This window comes from Epinephelus lanceolatus, chromosome 11 (assembly GCF_041903045.1).
Source record: "Epinephelus lanceolatus isolate andai-2023 chromosome 11, ASM4190304v1, whole genome shotgun sequence".
Classification (NCBI taxonomy): domain Eukaryota; kingdom Metazoa; phylum Chordata; class Actinopteri; order Perciformes; family Serranidae; genus Epinephelus; species Epinephelus lanceolatus.
This window is the reverse complement of record NC_135744.1, coordinates 26,558,016-26,580,254: the sequence shown is the minus strand read 5'-3', so window position 1 is coordinate 26,580,254 and position 22,239 is coordinate 26,558,016. Positions and strand designations below refer to the sequence as shown.

General features: G+C 40.7%; 1 protein-coding gene across 1 annotated transcript; it reads right to left on the bottom strand.

Annotated features, from left to right (window-relative positions):
- Window positions 1-466: 466 nt before the first annotated feature.
- Window positions 467-12,083, bottom strand: gabrr3a (gamma-aminobutyric acid type A receptor subunit rho3a). The gene is made up of 9 exons (XM_033612008.2): window positions 11,673-12,083; window positions 10,936-11,048; window positions 7,407-7,474; window positions 7,084-7,307; window positions 5,273-5,355; window positions 4,432-4,569; window positions 1,911-2,063; window positions 1,271-1,464; window positions 467-1,145 (listed from the first exon to the last, which is right to left on the bottom strand). The coding sequence occupies exons 1-9, from the start codon at window positions 11,804-11,806 to the stop codon at window positions 843-845; spliced, it is 1,410 nt and encodes a 469-aa protein (XP_033467899.1). The 5' UTR covers window positions 11,807-12,083; the 3' UTR covers window positions 467-842.
- Between the last annotated feature and the right edge of the window lie 10,156 nt (window positions 12,084-22,239).

Sequence of the window (22,239 nt, the reverse complement as noted above, 5' to 3'; positions counted from 1 at the left end):
ACACAGCATTAATTAGCTGAGAAACAATCGCACCACAAGGTCCATTTAGTGGCCGTTCTGGAGCTTTTGTTTGTATTACATGATCATCATGAGCAGATGGAAGTATGGCTTTGATTCTTTGGTATTAAGTCTTTCCTCTACCGCTGTTTCCAAGGTCAATGATGAACTTTAAATCCTCAGCTTTTAAGCCAACGTGGAGGTCAAGTCCTTAATGGATCACGTGACTGCTTGTATGTGAAAGGAGTCGCTCATTTCAGCATCTTTCTGCCCATTGTTGTGGTTGTAAGGCTGCACCTTTACTGTTTTGGTTCACTCTCGGCCACAGCAAGGGACTGCAGATAAAGATCTGGAACATTTACATCACACTGGTTTAAATAATATGTGCTGCCCTAGATACCTAAATAAAAAATTAAGTAAAGCTTTGTCAGAAATTTTTAACTTGACACACATCTTTCAGACCCTCCATTTATTTTTTAAGACAATGTACAGTAATTATACAGTTTGATGTTTTGTGTCTAATCAAGAAACAAAATAAATATATTTGTTTGAATAAAACCTTTTCTCTTATAAAACAGGCATGCCAGAAACACACGTAAACATCTGCAAAAATAACAGCCATTCAATGCATCAGCTGATCTCAGATTTTCTCCAAGTTACAACTGGACATTCCTAGAAGACATCGTGTGAGATATCTATGCTCATCAGCAGACACTGTGCAAACTTGAGGTCATAGCAGAACAGAGTATTATAAGTCAGCTTGTTGCAGCCTGCGGGTGTTACACTGTATAATGGTGAAAATAGTCAAAGAGAAATACTGTTCATTGTGCTGCATAGTTCATGCACTATGCATACAGACTCCAGTAAATGACGTTGAAGAGCAGGTAGGCCAGGGGAAATATAACTCTGGAGTAGGAGTCGATCATGTAGCTGTTGCTCCTAATGAAGCTGAGGTTTTGTTTTAAAGGGTGCTTGCGGCGCAGCCTGGTTCCTTCTGTGGGTCCGGAGACAGTAGAGTTTCGAGACTGGGTGTTCCTCTCTGTGTTTGGGGTGCTGGAGACCTCTGGCAAAGACGTCAGGTCAATCTCATTGTCATGGAAACAGCCATCGAACGCCATAGCTTGCGTGGCGTTGAAGGAGCTGGGGATCTGCAGCGATGGAGGCAGAAGAGGAAGGTTTGGCCGTCCAGATGGTGGGAAATAATTTTCAGCGGGGTCAAACATGTCACATGATGACTTGGGAAGATATTCTAGGCCACAAAAATATGAATTACCTTTGCCCTCTTGAGCTTCTTCATCTCCTCCACTGTGGTGAAATAGTTGACAGCGGCATACTCAATGACAGACAGGAAGACAAACAGGAAGCTTGCCCACAAGTAGATGTCTACGGCTTTGACGTAAGACACCTGTGGCATAGAGGCTGAGACACCGGTGATGATGGTGGACATTGTCAGAACTGTGGTGATGCCTGGATACAGAAAGCACCAGTACAACACATCAATAATCATTTTTTGGGTATTTTTGCCTTTCTAGATAGGACAGTTAAGTGTGAAGGGGGGAGAGAGAGTCGAGCCTGGGCCACTGTGGCAACGGCCTTGTAAATGGGGCGCCTGCTCTATCCACTAAGCCACCGACGCCCCATAAAATAGGTTTTTCAACATTTTTACAACTACAAAAATGTAACCTAACCTCAGCTACAAAAAAGCTCTAAGGAATAAGCTCCACGTCTTTACTTTCCTCAAACCATATCTAACCATGAAGGGCATAAAAAAAAGTGTCGGTATTTGACACCCTGGGAATGAGAAAAAACTAAATTTTTGTATTAATTTTGGATGAAAATATAGGTCACATAGTATTTTTTTGATAAATCTGTCAACATGTGTTAAAAGCCATATTAGCACGTAGTCTCAGTACCCAGAGAAACACGGGCAGGTACGGCCCTCCTGTCAATCCAGAAAGACACCCAGGACAGCATCACCATCAGCATGGTGGGAAAGTACGTCTGAAGCATGAAGAAGAAGATATGCCTCCTGAGAATGAAGTTTATGTAGAGCCGATTGTACCAACCTGAAACAGAGATAAATGGACAGAGAGTGGAGCAGGTAGGGTGGGGAGCAGGGCATAATAACAGCCAGGGGCAGCAGAGGACAAGACAAGCACTGCGGAAATACAGCTGCACAGGATTGTGTGAGCTGAGAGTCTAAGAAAGTACAAGATGGACCAGTAGGGAGAACCTAGAACTCAGATGAGGTAGTGATTATTTTATAGGCCAGATCTGTCTAGAGCTGAAGTTATATAACAACCTAAGCAGATAGGTCCCTACAAGATTATTTCACACTGAGAAGAAAATCTCTTTTGCCCCCTTTTTATCTTTCTTTCTCACAGAAAATGTGACAGTCAAAGCAGGCAGGGTTTCAAAAAGTGGGTTTAGCAGTCAGTCATACAACTCTAAAATGCTTTAATACTGAAGTATCCCACAGAAGCAGTATTACATAATGTTTTTTTTACTTTTAATATGAGGGCACATGATCATTTCTTATTTTGTAAATGAGAAAACTGTAGTCATTTAAAAAAAGAGCTTAAAAAGCTGAACCTCGTAATTTTTTTTGGAGAAGCTGTGTCAATATTTTTAGGCTGCACCTGATTCTGGTGCGTATCAGCCCATTAAGATGCTATTATCTGTGGTTTTTAGCCTAATAAATGTCTATTTGCATATTAAATGCTGTGAAACAGTTGCAACTGTGTTAGATTTCACTTTGACTTTAATCAGTATTAGGCACAAAACGACATGCTTAGATTAAGGAAAACATAGTCTATCAACGCTGATGTTTGGTTTCACATGGGACGCAAACTCTGTAATCCTGTGTGAAAGTCCTGTGTTTACTTTACCTATCTAACACACCTTTGTATCTCGACTTTCTCACTCTTAATACTGTGTCACATGATTTCTTCTATTGCTCCTGTCATAATTACTATGTCCACAAGAGTTTGACGCCTAACAATAAATGTTAACAGCCATTTTAGGGCCTGATAATGACCCTTTGGACCTAATAGTAGGTTTGGCAGGCCCCTTCTAACCCATTTCCATGAGGCTAAAAACCACAGATGACAGCCCCTTAATGGTCTTATAACAGATAAACTAGCTGTCTCAGTCACAAAACATTAAATACACAGTATTGTAGCACTGTTTTTTATAATATAATAGATACACAGAGGGTCTTTCCCTGTTTTGCCATAGGCTACATAACACATACACAACGCTTTCTCTGCAGTGGAATGAAATAGTTTGACATTTTGGGACTTACATTTATTCCTCTTTTCAGTGAGAATTAGGTAACAGGAAGCTGGAGAAGGCAGCCAGTTAATTTAGCTTAGCATAAAGACTGGAAATTGGGAAAAATAACAGCTAGCCTGGCTCTGTAAGTAGGTAACACAAATATGGTGTTCATTAGTGAGCTTTGTGAGCGTTATCTTGAGTTGACTGAGGCAGGCAAGCTGTTTCCCCCAAGTCCAGAGAAACACCAGGCAGTGAAGCCAATTTAACATTGTGGCCAGTCATGAAAATACAACTTCAGGGTCTGTCATGTGATGCCACTGGGCTCAAAGGACTTTTTCTCACAGACTTACATTGCAAAAGAGACATCTGTAAATCAGTGTATACATTTTTAAGAGTGTCACAACTCCCTCGAAAGGACTTGTTTCACTACTGAGGTTTGGTCCTATAACATTTGAAAAATCCAGAGGAGCCACAAGATTACATCAAATTTATCCCTATTCAAGTTAGCAGAGGGCTATACCAGAAGTTAGCCTCTTGGCTGGCAGAAGTTAACTGCTCAGCCACACTTGGCTGCAGTGAGTTTCTAATGCACTTACTCTATGGGCCCCACAATATTCAAGATCCAGGTAATTTCATACCATGGAAATTGAGCTTTTTTGGCTTAATGCACCAATGAGCAACGTTCATAAAAATGGACAGGGGCCTGCCCTCATCGCTGTATCCATTTCTTTAATCCATCCATGGTTTCACCCTGCTTCTGCCCGTTATGCTAAACTAAGCTAACCAGCTCCTGCCTGTAGCTTTATATTGGGAGAACAGAGTCAGTCAAAGTCAGTTAATTTAGCTGGAGGAGCTCTGAAAAGGCAGGTTTTGTTTCGTCTGTTGATTTATTTATCTATTCTTGCACACATGAATCTGAGGCCAAAACAAACTAGTCATCATCACACTGTTCTCACTGTTTGCTGAAACTACCAGCAGGTGTGAATGTGAAGAAACATACTACTGTACAGAAGGATAAACATCTGAAACTCTCCCTTTTTTGAAGAACTGTAGGAGTTTTTGTTGCAGACATTGTATTAAGTTAAAATAAGGAGCTCTCTGGTTGTTCCCAATCTGGGTACAGCTCAGAGGGGCCCTCAAAGCTCTAACCTCACATACCAGTACTGCTGTAGAAGGCAAGCCCAAAGGAAGGCTGGAAGTCTTCAATAAAAAACTGAGAGAGCACGATCTCATCAGTCCTTAATGAATCGTTCCCATTCTTCCAGTAGAGCATTAGGTCGTTCTCATTGTAAGCATCTTCAAGAGAGAAAAGAAGGAGGGAAAGGGATTGTGACTCCTTCACATATTACCTCCCTTAAAAGAGTCATGGATGTTTTTCTCAGGGAAGAGGAGGGAGCACACATAAATGGGCCTCCTGGCTCTCCTCTGAGATCAGGATCCATGATTTATCCATGTAATAATTTAAGACTGATAGCGAGAGATAAAGAGGCCAGAAAGACAAAAGATTTCCCACAAAGCAAGTAATCCCGACTCATTTCTGACCAAATTTAAGTTCAGAGCAGCAGAACAGAATGAAAAACAGAATCCCTTGTAAATCCTACATCAGAAAAGCAGACATTTATAATGGACAGAGATTGACCTGATTGAGGATTATGACTTATTTAGTCTGTGCAAAAAGAAGATGGCGGTGGTTACTGTGTGTTGATGAAGTATGGTAATGCACTGTCAGCTGTACACAGTGTGTTTCTGTCCCATTAGTGTAACGCTTAAAGATATCTAAGAGCGCTTTTTACCAGCAATACGGATACTGTTTAATAATTCACTTAGTGCTGCATTATCACTAGTCAGCAAAACATGTCCAGCAAGCACTATGTAAAGTACTTTTTTTTCTTTTCAAATTGAATGCAACAAAATAGATGTAAATCCTCTAAAAAAGTGCTCTGGGTATCCTATCAGGTATTTGCAAGGAGAAATATCCAAACTGTAGTGTGATACTCACAGCTCTCCAGCTCCAGAGAGCAATTCTGTGTGTCCAGAGGGAAACTACTGAAGTCCATTGAGCAAAGAGCAGTCACAGTGATCCTAAAACACAGCTTACAGTTAAAGAAACACCCATAAATCATAGCAATTCAGCCTCAGCAGCTGTGTTCAGAGAAAATGTTTTAGGCTATTTGAATTGAGCTGCACACATTCACCTCAGTCAACCATAGTAAGATGTCAGAAATGGCACAAAACATAACTACAGGACTGATTTTTAACAGTCATGGTGGTGGATGGTGACATGAACTGATCATTCACTAACTGGGTCTGTGCCTATAGGCTCTTTGGCTGCAGCAAGCCATTAGTGATGACACCATGTTGTCGACATCTGTGGCTGAAATGGATATGATGAACGTGATCTGAAAGCTTCTCATATTCCTTTCAGGCTCTGCAGGCTAAACCTTTCATTAATAATTCATTGCACTGTTTTATATTTTGATTAACCTTCTTTTAAAAACTCATACTTAAATCATGATTTAAATTAGATTTATATGCACAGGTACGGTTGAAATGAGACAATGTAACCTGTGAAAGTAGATATGACATATTCTACCTCTTACAAATATACAGCTGAATTAAATGAAATAAAACTCACCCTTGGTCATTTCAACATAACCAGGGGATTTGCTGTTACAGAGTTTACAGCTCAGTTCTACTTTCGCTGCTGTTATGCAACATGTTAACACATCACAGACATACATAATGATGTCTTTACAACTGGTGACTGAAGAAAAACATGTGGGAAGTAATAAGGCAGGGACTCCACAAAAACTTGGTGTGTCACTCGGATGAGTGTGGTTTTGCAGGATGCTTAGCAGTCCACGCTTTGGCGGGCTCTGTGACCGTCTCAGTACAGGTTCATACTTTACATAATAACCTGCGTGCACCTTTGTAAAAATTAGGAAATAAGAAGAAATCCTAAATTTTTTTTGTTTGATTAAAATGAGAAGTTGGACTGAGAGTCAAAGTATAGTTTAGTTTTTGTTTCTAAAATTACATTTCTAAAATTAGGTGACCTAAATTTAATAACACAACACAATATGAGATTGGTTTATTTGATGCATGTCAAATATGAAGGCATACAGAATATATTATTCATGGTTCCATACCTTGGTATCTATTAATGCAAGATACTAGACTGAAGAATTCAGAATACAGACCCCCCGCTTAGTAGATTTTAGCTGTTGGACATAATTTAGTACATCTAAATGTTATTATATTTTAGCACTATTTAGTTTAACATATCTTCTATTATGAAGTCATAGTGATCAATCTGAGAATTTATCAGCAGTCAGGTAACGTTAGTTGCAGCTGCAGCCGTGCCGGCAGTGCAAGGAACAAAAATCTAAGTGGATCTTCTTAAATCGATCATCACAAAAAAATAGAAATCATCTGTGTTTGAAGTTATAGGTAGGCGTGAGGTTTGTTATAGATTTAATTTTGGGGTTACGGCAAATATTAGCTTAATGAACAACTTTTTAGGTCACGGTCTTGCTACCATGTCCACAAAGTGGGTGACGACACAATGTGAGCCAACAAGGATGCGCATCAGGCACACCACACTCTGTCTGCGGGACATAAGGCACTGGCCATGGTGGAAATACCAAGTCTTTTGGGGAGTCCTGTAAAGTCAAATTCAATGTGCCATTATCCTGCAGTTACCATTTGTGGCCATAGTGGGCGTTGTTGCTGTTCAGAAAAAATTGGTCTCGCTTCCTACTTTGATGGTAATGTCTGTATGAGCAACATGAAAAATATTTTCTTTTTTACCTGACACTGTAGAGTATATTGCCATCAGGAAAAACCCTCAACATGATGTTCTCCATTGTTGTGTCATGGATAAAAGAACGCTTAGAGTGGACAAAGAACACGTCTGGAACCCAAATCTTCTTCACAAGACGTGCATCGAAGGTGCGACTCTTGTTGCTGCTGGAGGGGAAGGCCAGGCGGTCGTCCTGCCAGTAATGCCTCAGGTACAAAGTCATGGTGAAATCCTGGAAACAGAACAAGAAACACTGGTGCTCAGGCCCCGCAGAGAAGAGGAGACACTGTATCCTAGTTGAACTAATTGCAGGAATCCGAGAGACGCGTACCATGTTGACTTCAGATATGCTGTCAATGCTCTCCACCTGGACGTCGATGCCAACAGGGATAGCCGAACCTGCAGAAGTCAAACGATGTAATGGATCAGTGTGAAGCAACAGTTGGATTACATCCTGCATAAATCATCTGTCTGCACATCTGCCAGAGATTATTTATGTGTAAATCCTACTGCTGAGCTATACGACATAAGCTACATCTTACACACTGCAGAGACCAAAGATTGGATGACAGTGATGCGCCTGATATCATGCTGGTTCTTAAGCATGACTCAGCTGACAGCTGCATTCATATCTTTTAATGCCACCTGCATAGCTATAACATCACTGCATCAGTTACACACAGCAAACAGATAATGGTTTATACACAACGCCTTGGGTGAAGCAGTAATCCTTATCATCATCTCTATAAATGTTCTGCTCACACGGGAAGCACAAATAAGATGCAACAAAATACTTAAAGGGTTTATAGATATCTCGCTGTTGTAATCAGCGTTTCAATTTCTGGATGAACCAAACAGTGTTATGAAATATCAGACTGGGCACTTCAATTTCAGACAGCTACAAAAATTATATGAGAAAATAATTCTGTCGCTACATCACTTTATAAAAACATAGATTTAGGCCTATTTCAGTGGCATAGTTTTGGTTCACTACAACAAGCTACATGAATATAAATACCCCTTGTGTTACGTAGACCAACAAAACATTCATTCATTTCTTCATTAGTTTATCTTCTTTAACTTCTTATTTCAGTAAGAGTCTGAAGCCAATCCCAGCATGCACAGAGACAAAAACAATCACTAGCAATCCTGTCAGTGGGCTTTGTCGCTGCCCAATCTGTACCAGAAACCAGATTTGTTCTGCACATGTGCAAAGATGGTTGGGTTCAGGCATTGACCTCAACTGGTTAGGGTCAGGACAGCCCATTGGTTAGGGAATAGGCCATGAACAAGTTGCTAAATCAGCTAAACATTTGTTCTGTGAACTCTACTCCACTAACAAATATAAAAAAGAAAAAGGGTTTCAAGATTAGTAGTACTGCTCAAGCAAAAATTCCCACCTTACCCATGTTATGTAACATCAGAATTTTTTTGCTTCTGTTGTAGGTGGCAGGAGTGAAATTAGTCATCGTCAACATTTGTTGTGTTACGGTTTCAAAATGATGAGGACAGTGGGAGAACAATTAGATACACAATTGGATGTAGGCTCTACAAGATGATCTTTTTTTTCCTCTGCAACTATCATGTTTTTCCCAAATGATGTACACATATGCAGGCATTCTTTTATCTCAAATGGCTGGGGAAAATAGTGCATATAGCTGCTGTAAATGGGAGAAAAATCTCCCTTGGGTAACATGCCCCCAGCTCCGCCCCTGCTGTGTCATACACCCACTCAGTCCACACAAACTCAAAATATTATGAGCAATACTAAGGCTGCTGGAAATTTCAAAGCCTTGGGGGGATGGTTTGGATTTTTTGAAGTAGGGTTGTATGGGGTAATATCCGTGGTCAGTGTGTTGCCTATGGCAGTCGGTGTGCTCCCAGTTTGGAGAGGCGGGCAGGACTGCTGACATGGAGGCTAGGCAATGATGAGGTCAGCAATAAAATATACTGTAGCCCTCCAAAAAGGATCTCACCTGGGACGGTCAGTGTTGGTTTGGATGTACACTATATTGTGAGTATATGCACAGTTCACATGTACAGAAGGGTTCAGAGCCATAAAACAAACTAATGATCTTCATAGCTATACATGGCTGTGTCACCTGTGTAGCCAGCCCATTATGAACCAGTGCAACAGAGAGGTTCACTTGGACATCTGCAGGCGCAGCAGTTTACATACATATACCCAAGAAACTAAAATGTCACAATACTATGTTAAATATCACCATATTGTACTATGACATAAATATCCATTGTAGTGCATAGTTGTTCCTTCTGTTATTGTCCAGTGGCAGAATGCTGTAAACGTATGATGTGTACTGTAAACACTTTGTTCTCTCTGTGCCATTATCTAATGAAGGTACGATTACAGTAGGGTAGTGAAGTGTGAGGGATTATATTGGTGGTAAAGGCCCAGTGGTGCAGTGGAGGATATACACAGGTATATAGGCTTTAACCACCTCTTGTTCCTGCCGAATACAATATACCCACCTATCAGCCAAAAAGTCAATAGAGTATACTGTATAGAAGAGTATAGGCTTCCTCCTGGGGAACCTACCCATCTACCTATAGTACACGCACCTCGTCAACTACCACTACACCAATGTAAAGGTTTGTTCCTTTTTTACAATATTAGTTATCTGAGGTTTTTTGATGGGCATGTCCAGTACCAACAAAGAGCAGCTGCAATGAGAAGCCAAAGGTACAAGACTGTAAACGCAAATTTGTGGGACTACAAGGAGCAAGGCAGTACGTTACAATCCAACACATTTGTTTTTGCTTGTGCCGGAATTACCCATGAATCAGTTGGTGGAAAAGGTCAACTCAAGGACAGTCAGTTAATTGGCTCAGTTGAGTTTAGGAGGAGAAAAATCTTTTGCTCTAAGAGTCTTCAAAATATTTGGAAGTAAGTCAACCCTTCACCTTCTTTAACTATCAATTTAAACGAAATGTGATGTTAGACAAGTAAAGGTTGTCACAAAGCAAATAACTGATAGCAGATTTATTTCCTGGTGTACATCTAAAGCTAGAATGAGAGGAGCTTTTAGAGTTCAAAAATGTGTAAAAAGAAAAGCAATCGGTACACACACCTGTACACAAGGAACAAAGGGTTTCACAAAACGCACAATCCAACCACCCACACTTGGCTAATTTTGTAAGACCTTATTGTCTGCAGAGAAAACATGATGACAAATGAGTTGACACAGTGACACCACCATACAGGAAGTCTGTTACGGTCACAAGACAACAACCTGGCAATGTATGCCTGTTTTTCGCACAGGAATGCATATTTGTCTTTAAAAAACTGATCATGTGATACAGCTGCTCTTACCAACACGTAACTAAACAGCAGGTAAGAGCCATGACTCTTTGGAGGCTTGTCCCCAGAAAGGACTGCTGTTTGATTTAATGTTTTAACCTCTGAGGCAGTATTAAACAAAACATCCAATGACAGGACTTAGACAGCCACTCAGCCATACTGAACGTGCATCTTTGTCTGATTGTAAATAAATGAATGTTTGAGTTTAATTCAAGGTGACATTAAAAACTAGAACATGCAGTTTCTGAAGCACCGGAAAAACATTCTAGTTAGGTATTGTTTGTTGAATGTCCTCTAACATCAGGTGTTTCCTTTCCCCGCCACAGAATTAGGTTCGCAGTTCAGATTATCTTCTCTGTACTACTGTCTGTAGTCATTGTCTCACACAGCAGACAATCTAGGTCACTAAGGGGTTTTTTTTGGGAGGCGTAATACCAAAGACAGCACAGTAACCTACATTAACCTTACTGAGTTGCCAGGAAAACACATGGTTATTAAACATGACAAAATTATAGACAGTAAATAGGGTTTTCTGTCTTACCTCCAAAGCCAGGCCGCATGGCAAAGTCATGGTCTTCAATCCGAAGCAGCTGCTCAGATTTAATTAGCAGAGACTTGGTGCTGTCCAGCTTTTTCATCTTAAGATCCACTCGTCTGAGAACCAAGGAGGACACACAACAGCTTAAACTCTTTCTCTGTCTCTGTCTGTCTCTTTCGAACACGCTTGAAGCAGCACTGACATCTGGTCGAGGGAGTTAGTGATGGTTAATTGGACTTTAGCGCTCTGATTACAATTCAAAGGTCTTGGTGGAAAGGAAATGAAAGTGCTTTTAGTGATCTAACACAGTTGTAACTGGGTCAGACATATTGTGAGGCCTCTCTTGTGTCTGTTTCATGAGTTAACCTTGCACCTGGATTTTTTTTTTGCTCTTAGAGGCCCGTCTGTCATCACCATCTTCCTAGAAATCCTCATGAAGACATTAACGTGAACCAAAATGAACTCTTTAAGGATGTAAATAGGCTTTTTTTCTTAATTTTCCTACTACTGAATAGGTTGAATAAGTCTGAATATCATTTGTCAGTCTTAAAAAAAGCACAGATCATACATTCATAACCATATTTGTGATGATATTTTAAAGAAGCAGACAGAAAGACCTCCCATAAAACTAGAAAATGTAGATACCAGGAGTCAAAAAGTAATTCTAAACAGCAAAAGCAGCTTCACAAATAGAACAAATCAAGTAGTTATACTGTACTAAAAATTTCTCCTTGGCTTACCCTCCGTGCTTCTGTTTGGTGTTCTCCCCGTACTGCTCCTTGTGTCTCCTCTTCGGGAAATGGCTGCTGTTGTAGGTGATGGGCCACAACCAGGCCAAGCACATCAGTCTAAAGGCCAGGAGGGCCACTCTCATGGTTAAGCTGGGGCTGGAAGGACGAGAGGAACCCAAACGTTCCTCCCACTGCGTCAATGTCTCACCCAGGGAATGCCACAGCTGTCCCTGTCCTCTACTGTCCCAGCAGCGCTCATTCTGCCCCACCACGCACACACCCAGCTACTTCTGCATTATCCTGCTGTTTCATCTCCTCTGACATGGCGAACATCAGTCAGATATCCAGTGCTTAGCTCCGGTGCACAGGCATCCCCCTGGTTGAACCACTGTGCCATCCCTCTGCTTACGTCTCCTGACACAACATGTTGCTCCGACTCCCCCACTGTCCCCACCCCTTAGATTTAAAACCAAATATCAATTTATTCCTATAATGACAAAGGAATACCATTAATTCCTCTCTAATCTTCTTATCTGTGGTTGGTGAAATCTTTCAGTAACCTACAAACTGGAGGCAACAGAGGGCGGGGACAGGGATAATACAACCAGCAGTTTCATCATCGTTTCATTCTGACCAGATAAAAATAAAAAGCCTGTAGCCTACTTTTATACACTGCAGGATTTTCCCTCGAGTTGCACACTACTGTGGTGGTGGGAGGAAGGATCCAATCCAGAGGAGACAGATGCAAGCATATGTCTCTGGGCCACGTCTGCAAACGTTGCACTTATGACTTCTGAGCAGTGATCATTCACAGAATTCCTAAACTGAGGCTTTGAGCCGTTTTCATCTCATCTACATGTTAGAAAAAGAAATGCAGTTGTTGTCAGCACAAATCTTACTATGATGGCATGGAAACATCATCACATAACATGGAGACAGATCATGAATAGACATGAAAGGTTTCAGGGAAGGGGTTTGAATAAATTGTGTTGACATGATAATGAACAAGTGCACATCTGCAATAGCTGCAACCACGTATGGGCATGCATCCACAGGTTGTCCCTTTTTGCCAATTAAAGAGCTATCCTGACCATCCTTGTATGTGACGTCCATGTCAAACTATATGTTTATGATAATGCAGTTTTTTAGCTCCTCACTGTAATGTTTGTCACTTCATCATTTCATGGTCATGGCTATCTTCTACTGATGGACACTGGGCAGCCTCACAAAAAAACAGTAGGCCACATGTAATGTAGATCTGCAGCATACTGGATACGAGTATACATTCAACATGACAGATTTTAAATGTACTAATGGCCATGTGATATATTTCACAATAAGACATAGGGAGAACGAAAAAAGTAAACTACTAAAGACTGATAGAAATTTGTAATAATTAAAGTGTCATTAAAAGTTATAAGGAAATACTATAAACTCATAGAAACACGCACATTTAATGGTACTGTAGTGAATCAAGAAAGGAATGAAAACCTGGCACAGAGAAACTCAAATCAAAACACAGACGGCGTGACTCCACTGTTGTGGCATAGTCCCTTTAATCTGGGATTAAAGTTGATTGAGGGCAGACATGAGCAATGCCATCTTAAAGAATCATGCACGTGGACCTTGGCTCTCTTGTACATGTGACCCTGCAGCTGCTGGACAGCAGGAAGCCATTCACATGCAGAGGTGACATCTCATCTTTGCCCTCTAGAGGTCATTGTCTGTCAAAATATGTTAACAACTGTGTAGTGTGTTTTTATCATGAACAGCCACATTATTGCAGATGTGTTTGTGCTTAAGTATCAAAATAAAAGCATCCTCATAGACACTGACAAACTTTTTGTTACTTCCAAATTATATAAGTTTTATCTTGAACATTACTGAAATTGAAATCACTAATACCATCACATCCATTTTCTATACTCTGTAATGCCTGTGTAAGGTCACGTGGGTCAAGTCTCTTCCAGCTGGTGCGGAAAAGAAAACATCCACATATAAACAAAAGGGTTGTTCATTCCTGTTTGAGACTTTGTTTAAGCTTGCTTAACATTAAAAATTTGCCTCAGGTTGATAGACTGAATTACGGCTTATGTCACCGTGTGATGTCATTCTAAATAGAAATATCTATAGGTTTTCACAAAAGCCCTGACATCCAGACAGAGTGTAGATGATGGTCTTTTTCAGGATGTACAGGACTGTCACATTATTGTAGGAGAAATAGACAGGTCACCTTTTGACCTGTTAAACTAATTTCCTTCATCTTTTCAGCCGCTCTTTCCCTCTGCTGAGCAAATCTCTGCATTTGCTGCCATTATGGTAATGGACTACACTTGTATAGCACCACTCTAGTCTTCCAACCACTCAAAGTGCTTTCACACTACATGACACATTCACACACACATTCACACAGTGGTGGTCGAGGCTACCATACCAGGTGCCATCTCCTATTCGGTAAACATTCACACTCACACACAGATGGAGCAACCATTGGGAGCAATCTGGGGTATCTTACCGAAGGTTATTTCGACATGCAAACTGAAGGAGCCTGGGATTGAAACCACCAGTTTTCCAAATAGTGGTCAACCCGCTCTACCTCTGAGCCACAGCCACTCACATAAGGATGTGTGATTTGCAGGAGCTTCTCCTTTCAAGATAAAATTACTGAACATCTTTTAGCTAGTACGACATAAATGTGAATATAAACAGATTACAGTGGTTATTTTTGTGAACTGTTTTAGTAGAGGTGTTGTGTAGTGAAGCATTCACAAGAGGGGCTGGTTGAACATTTACCTGCCTGGTTAATTAGTCAGTGTTTCATTAGTGTTAGGAAGGATGTAAAGTGGAATCACACAGAAACAGTTCACTGCACACCGATGTGCTTTCACACACATGCATGCCAAATACTGTTACAAGGACCAACAGCTCAACGCAGGCCGCCTGACATGGCAGAGACACACGGATTCATGATTGTGCTGCTTATTTTCTTGAAGAATTTGTTACTTGCAAACTCAAAAGGTATTGTAATACTCAATCTAATACAGTTTAATTTGCAGATAAGTGATTTATTCTCAGAGGGGAATTAAACAGATAAGACGCTTTGAAGAGTTTCTGCTTTGTGTATCTTTTGGTATCATTATCACTGGTCAGGAAAGTTTAACTTTGCATAATCAAAAGAATTTGATGGTGAAAGATAAGAGTGAGATGGTTACAAGAATACAATTCTCATGCAAGGGAACATTTCTCCATAAATCTGCCAAAAGATTCAATTCAGTTTGATCCAATTTAATTTAAAGCCCAATATCACAAATCACAATTTGCCTCAGAGGGCCCTGTCTTTTGGACCCTTGTTGCGGATGAGGAAGAACTCCCCTAAAAAAAACCTTTAACAGGGAAAAAAAAAGATAGAAACCTCAGGAAGAGCAACTGAGGAGTGATCCCTCTTTCAGGACAGACAGACGTGCAATAGACGTTATGTGTACAGAACAGATCAACATAATACTATAAATAGTATTAGCGTATAGTATAAGAGCATTGCATGGATATACAGTTGATTAAATTAATATGTTACAAACAATTTTATGGCTCAGTAGTTAATGCAATGTAATGTCCGCTGAGTATGCTGAAAAATTACAGCTGTCACAGATAGCATTAGTTTGCAGTGATATTTCCTCAGCAGCAGTAAACACAGCTGCACAGTGTCCTCAGCGCAACAGAGTGTTACCCAGCTGTGACAGCTGCACACATCTGGGGCACTGAGCACTCATTTGGGGTAAAGTGTGACTCTGACTGAAAAAAAACTTTATTCAAGCTCAGATGTTTATTAGACAATAAAACACAAAGTACAGAAGCTCTCTCTGTATGAACTTTGCACTTCTCTTAATGCAGTTTCACGCTGTTTGGAAATATCAGAAACGGCCACACTAATGAAACTCGAGGATTTCTAATTATGATACACTGTCCTGTATTTGTTGTTGCAGCAGCAGGAGTGTCTTTGAGGTCACATGAAAAAGTATTGAAGGCATGAGTAGCAGCGTGACGTCATCAGAAACAAAATGATGTTTATAACTCCTGATCTGATTCTCAGATTTCAGAGTTGTTTTTGAAGTCTGTTGAGTACAGACTCAGACTAAAACACCATAGATGTAGCTGGAAAAAGCTACAAAAAATGCCTGCAGGAATGTGTAATTATGAAGGAAAACAAGGGAAACAATGGCTGCCGTTTTTGTTATTATCATACTGTAGACTAAACTTAAAAGACAAATTCTGAAACATAAAATTACAACATGTGATACGTATCTTAACATACAGTTATTACTCCCCAAATAAATAAAGAGAATATACCTTTTTGACCCTCTTATCTCAGCTGTTCATTATTTGATTTTACATTATATACATTTTACAGTGTTTTACAGGAAGAGACAAAGCTGTGATAGATGATGATGTAGCAATACTTTTATTTAGATCATTACAATTCTCTAAATGTTATAATAAAAAAATGCATAAACAGTTCAGTGCTCTTGAGTCTTGACAGTAGCTTTACCATCTCAAAGCCTTATTACCAGACACCAACGTCACCTGCATCATCCCTGAAGACTGCATCCTGCCCTGCAGCTTCAGACCCACCGGCACTGTGGTGATCCACTGGTACAAGCAGCAAATCCCCGTCCATAGCTACTACTACAACAAGGATCAGTTTGGACTCCAGAACAAACACTTCAGTGGAAGGACTTGCTTGTTCAACTCCCACATCCCTCACGGCAACGCCTCCCTGCTCCTCAGGAGGGTCAAAGTTCAAGACAAGGGCAGGTACAAATGTTACACGAGCACACGAAAGGGCAACCAGGAGATCTTTGTGAACCTGGAGGTGAAAGGTCAGTATAATTTGATGGCATGAAAATCGTGCCTATTTCACTTCTCTCCCCTGTTGCTCTTGGCTTTTATCTTGGGTCTAAAAGTGATGAATTCAGCACTGATGAAGCTTTGAGTGGTAAAGTGTCTACATTCATAAATTACCCTCAAGGACGTGACAACAAGGTGGAACATTTAGCACTCCTTTTTTTTCCACAACTGCCCAACAGAAAGGCTCTGAATGGCTGTAAAGCAGTTGGAAAGCAGACAGCAGCTATTAATGGTTGATTGTCATGTTATTGCACAGGAAAGAATCTGTTATATACCCAGATTCAGTTGCTGAAATAGTTTTAAAGAGCTGTTGATTAAACTTTATGGTTATTTTGGAGGATGCAGTCTGTGGTGCTGTTGAACTGCGCTTCAACTGAGTGTGTTTTTAAGAGCAGCAGGGACGTTTTGCTCATTATTTAAATGCTCTGGCATGAGGAGGAGAACTAGAAAAGAGCATTAATGCATTAACGAAGAGATTTATAGAATTAAAATTGTTTTGGTGTGAGTTGGCAAGTGTTGGAGATATCAGCTGTAGAGATGTCTGCCTTCTTTTGAATATCAGTGGTAATATGGTTGGCAGGGGAAGTTTGGTAAAAAGAAAATACATGAAACTGCTTGAAACAAGGTCTGTGGATTATCTTGAGTAGCTGAGTCATGATTTCTGGAAAGAAACATTGCTGTTGAGGTTTTCAAATGTATTTTTTGGCACTTTGAGCACCAGCCAAGTACTATCTAGTTCCATTATATCGGAGAGAAGGTAGACATCTCTACGGCTATAACTCCAACACTTGACAACTATCATCACAACAGTCTAGACAGATTAACAGCACTTCAAGTAAGAGGAAAATGTGTATATTTTTTTACTCTCAGGTGAAATGTCCCTTTAATTGTATATTTTAGCAGGATTTCTAACAAATCTTTACAGGAGACTAATGCCAAAAACATCCCCATAAAAAGGGTGTATAAAAGGTTTAGTTTTATTTGTGACCTGCACATGGCAAAGTCCACTCTAACAGTCCAGTTTTCAAAATAAAAGTTAATATCTTGGTCCTACTTTTGTGCTTACAACAAGAGTCTGGATTCAGTCTGCACTAGCTTATGTCATCTTAGCTATCTGCCCTACTAACGAGGCGACCATGGCTTTAAAATGCAGCGAAAAAGCACCATCTGCAGGAGATTTGTGTGAAAGAGCAGCTAAAGGCCAGCACTGTCAAAGGACTGTGTGTGAGTGAAACAACAACAACAACCTGCTCACTTCAAAACACACAAGAATATAAGCGTCAGACATGTAAGGTTGTGTATTTCTGGTTGCCACAGCCACAAAATACTCACACTGTTGTCTTTCTGCTTTTCTTCTAGCTCTCATCCAGTCAGTGAACATGGAGATGACCGATGAGATGGTCACCTGCTCCTCTCACAACATCTACCCCCTCCCTCAAGTGACATGGGCCACAGATCCCCCCTCTGCCCAGGAAGCTCTAGAAAATTCAATCATCAAAACCACAGACCACAAGGGTCTGTTCACTGTGGAGAGCACACTGAGGATTCTAGGTAATGTCTCCAACTATACCTACTTCTGCTCTTTTATAGCAGCTGACAAGACCCAGGTGTGGACTGCCTCTCGGAAAAACCAAGGTGTGTTTCAATTACACTGTAATTTTGTGTCTGATTCCTGACAGACAAAAGCAAGACAATGTAAATGTGATATGTTTCAGAGAGTATAACACTGGAAGAAGGTCATGCACTGTCCATCCCATGCATCGCCCCGCACAGTCTCCAGAATTTCTCCCTCACCTGGACCTTCACTTCGTCCACTGAACCCACAGTTATCTTGAGATATGACACAAAAACAAGACACACCTTTGACCTTTGGGAGGGTCAGGCTGAACTGGACCAGGACCTGCTTCTTCTGGGAGACGGATCTCTTCTGCTTCACAAGCCAGACATTGAGGAGCACTCTGGGACGTATACCTGCACCCTCTCAGGCCTGCAGAGCAGACACGTTGTTCAAACCCATGTAAACATCACTGTGGCATCAATAAGTGAGTATCAGTAGTAGTGGATAGTATAAATCCAAGGAGGAAAATAGAAACAGTTCACTGATAGAAATGTGTCATGTTTGCTCTGCAGATGTGGACGAGCAGAGTGTGCAGAGGTCGTGGTGGAGCACTGCAGCTTCTGCAGCCTTATTCTTGTTCACCATCACTGTAATTCTCCTTCAATGTGCAAGGAAAAAAGGTATGCAAGATATTCACTCTAGTATTCAAGCCTGTGTGATGGAAAGTATATGCATGTATCAATTGTGGCTGTTAAATGTGATTCTGTGGTTCAAAGCTACAAAAAATACTCCTTTAAATTCAGTGGTATGGTCTGCTGTTAGCTTATGGTAATCATATAATGAAATAAAATCATTCAGAGAGCACAAACACTGCACCACTGCCAAAGCTGCACTATAATCATTTAATATTTTTTGAGGTAGAAAAGTTGTTTACGAGTCAGCAAAACTGCATCTGGATCCAGATCTTCATCAACATAGTGACAGTCATGACAGCCAGTTTGAGGTGAGTCAAACTCAAGACCATTTGAGAGGATCCTGTTACTGTAGCAAAATCTGTTAGCAAAGTAATTTTGCAGGGCAGCTCGTAATTTGACTTTGTTTGCAACTACACAAACATAATATGTTGAAAACAATACTTACAATGATTTGTAGGAGTGAAGGCAATGGTGAGCAAAGGTGTGGCCTATATTGGCAGGAAAGCGTTGGACCAGGGACTCAGGAGAAAAAGTTTTTTGCTATTGCAGTGCAGTTAGGAGGTAGCACAGTGGTGCAATGGTTAGCATTGTCGCTAAGCAAGAGGGTTCGTGGTTCAAGTTTGCATATTCTCGCCATGTCACCGTGGATTTTCTCTGGGTAAATCTCCTCCCACAGTCCAAAGACATGCAGGTTAATTGGTGACTCTAAATTTCCCTTAGGTGTGAATGGTTGTCTTGGTTGTCTATCTCTATGTGTCAGCCATATGATAGCCTGGTGACCTGTCCAGGGTTTAATAATGCTTTGTTGCTGTTTAAATGCTATTTAAATGCTCTGAATGTCACACAAACTTACTTCAAGTACTTCTAAATAGCAATATGGTGGCACTGTCTGCACCAAAACCTCATCAGTTTTCTAAGCTGATTGTCAAAATTGTAACTGAATTAAAACGAAATAAAAACTAAAGCAGTTTTGAGATATCCTGCCCACTAACAAACAAGCAAATTGGGTCATAAACAGCCTAAGTGGTGGAAACAATGCTGTTGCAAATTCAACTGCACAATTCAATATTGACAAATTGAAAAATCTGATTATGTATTGCCCAATGTCACATGCAGTAAATTTCTTCTCTCAAATAACTCATTTTGATTTTCTCTCACTGGTGCAGCAATGGAGACCAGAAGTGCCTCACACAGATACAACGGAGTGAGTTTTGTTGAAGGTGGGATTCACAAAGGTGTGAACACCTCGGCTTCATACATAATTGAAGAACATGGAGTTGAATGCAACAGTGCACAACTACAGTTTGAAGCACAGGATGAAGTGGCGGGCAGTACGCCAAACACAGCGGAGGACTGTGCTGTGGTTTCACCACCAGGCACTGAAATAGAACAAGAGGAAAAGCCAGTAGGACCACCTGCGGAGGGAAATGATGGGTCACAATCCAGCAGTCAAGAGAGGGATGGATTTGGAAACACTGAGCCTGGGCTTCATACATCATGAACTTAACGTGATTATATCATCTGACCATAAGTGAGCAACACACAGTGGAGGATAATGCACGTATAAACTCCAACAGACGGACCAATCACGATCAAATAGACTGGTGTCTGTAAAATTCTTTGAGGGTGCTCCTCGCCATAATGTGATATACTGTGAACAACTATTATTATTATTATTAACATTAAGTGTAAGCTTGTTTTCTTGACTTTAAAATAAAAAGAAACTTACTGCAAGCCTTTTTTAGTTGCACTTTTTGTTGGTGATAATCAGGTTTTTCTACAGAAAGTAAAGATTTGCTTTCTGCTATGTGTCATCTTTATCATTCAAGGTTGTGCTGCTTTATTTCAGAGCGCATAAAAATGTCTCTAAGGAGTTCCTCCCACATACTTCAGCTGTTATATTCTCCTGGAGGATGAGTGAGGAGGCTCCGGTAAGGAGATGCTCAGCTGTGTGTAGGCATCTATTATATCACTATGTTCATCAGTATACAGAAAAGCAGCAGCTTTCTTGTGTCTTGCTCTGCAGGGTGACTGATTTGTGAAGCCAGCGAAAACCACAACAGATCCGTGTGGATGACAGTTTGATTTGGATGATGAACTTATTGTTACCACAGATAATGACACAAATAAATCATCTGTACAAACATGACATTGTCCAAAGATGTCCGCCCGATGCCTACATTACACCACAGCCATATGATTACAGGCCCAGTAGCATAACAAACACTCAGCCATCTTGTTTTGTGGTTTCAAGTGGGCCTTAAGCCACTTTTCAAAGTAAACCGGTCATCTAGATAAAGCCTGCAAATAGCTGTGATGTGGGTTGTATTTACTGAAGGCTGACATCCTGCTCATTAAGATGTCTTTATGTAGATGAACCATAGGCTGACTCCAAAAACAGCTTCAGGACTGGCTCATTTTGTCATTAGTGGTCACAAGAACTGCAAGTCTTTCAATTTCAGGTGAATACAGGTTAAGATGGGGGTCAAACTTTTGTGTCCAGGAGCAGGTGAGAAACATGGTGAGGTTCGACTGAACAGAACACAGTGAAAGATGAACTGACAAAGCTATGGTTCAGTTTAAAAAAAACCATAACAGATCCAGATTCAACACCAAAATTTGCCTGTTGACTTTGGCCTCTTGTGATTGGGAGAGACACTTGAGACTTTTCACGCTGTGACTCAGACCTTCCAACAATTACCAGAGTTGATCGCACACCCACTCCCACAATCCGACACCAATTTCGTCTTTCTTCCATCCTCCGTGCTCCCTTCCTCCCTACTTTTTCCACGGCCTTCACGCAGAATCCCTAAATTCACTCTACACATGGTTTCAGTCTGTAGTTCTTAAAAAATGCAAACACACGCAGCATTTCGCAGCAAATAGTGGTGTGGCTGCTTTAAAATCTTACCTTTTTTTCTTTTTTAAACCTTCCTTGGACAGGAAGTGAGAAACATTCCAGCTCTCTATGTCAATTAAATCTTTGTGTTGGCAATAAATTTAAAGTGTCCCACTTTTCAAATGAGACCCTCCTGGGATTTATATGTGTCATTTTATTTTCCTGAAATTGTAAAGATTGATGGAACGACAGAGCGAGAGGCAGACAGATGCGCGTGTGTGTGTGTTGGTGTGCATGTGTGTGCATTTTTATGACAAAGACCCCGGCTCTGTGTCTGGAAGTAATCATCTCGTCCAGGCTGCACTCCGCAGCCCCCTCCCTATGATGTAATTGGAGTTTTTTGGCATGATGGTTTTAGATTTTCAGTGGGATTCGGGGGGGGATTTTTCCAAAGTAACTTTTCATTCATTCTCCTATCAGAACTTACATAATCTCACATTTTATTCACTTGTCCACAGTCTGTACGCAGTCTGATCAGTTTTGATAAAGCTTTTATTAGATCAAAGAATGATCTGGGTATTA

Bases quoted from the DNA above. Each gene is read 5' to 3' on its own strand.
- gabrr3a (XM_033612008.2), bottom strand. From the start codon at position 11,806: ATGAGAGTGGCCCTCCTGGCCTTTAGACTGATGTGCTTGGCCTGGTTG. The intron at 5,356-7,083 runs GTAAAAAAGAAA...GCTGTGTTTTAG, and splicing joins AATATACTCTACAGTGTCAG to GATCACTGTGACTGCTCTTT. The intron at 1,146-1,270 runs GTAATTCATATT...CCATCGCTGCAG, and splicing joins AGAAGCTCAAGAGGGCAAAG to ATCCCCAGCTCCTTCAACGC.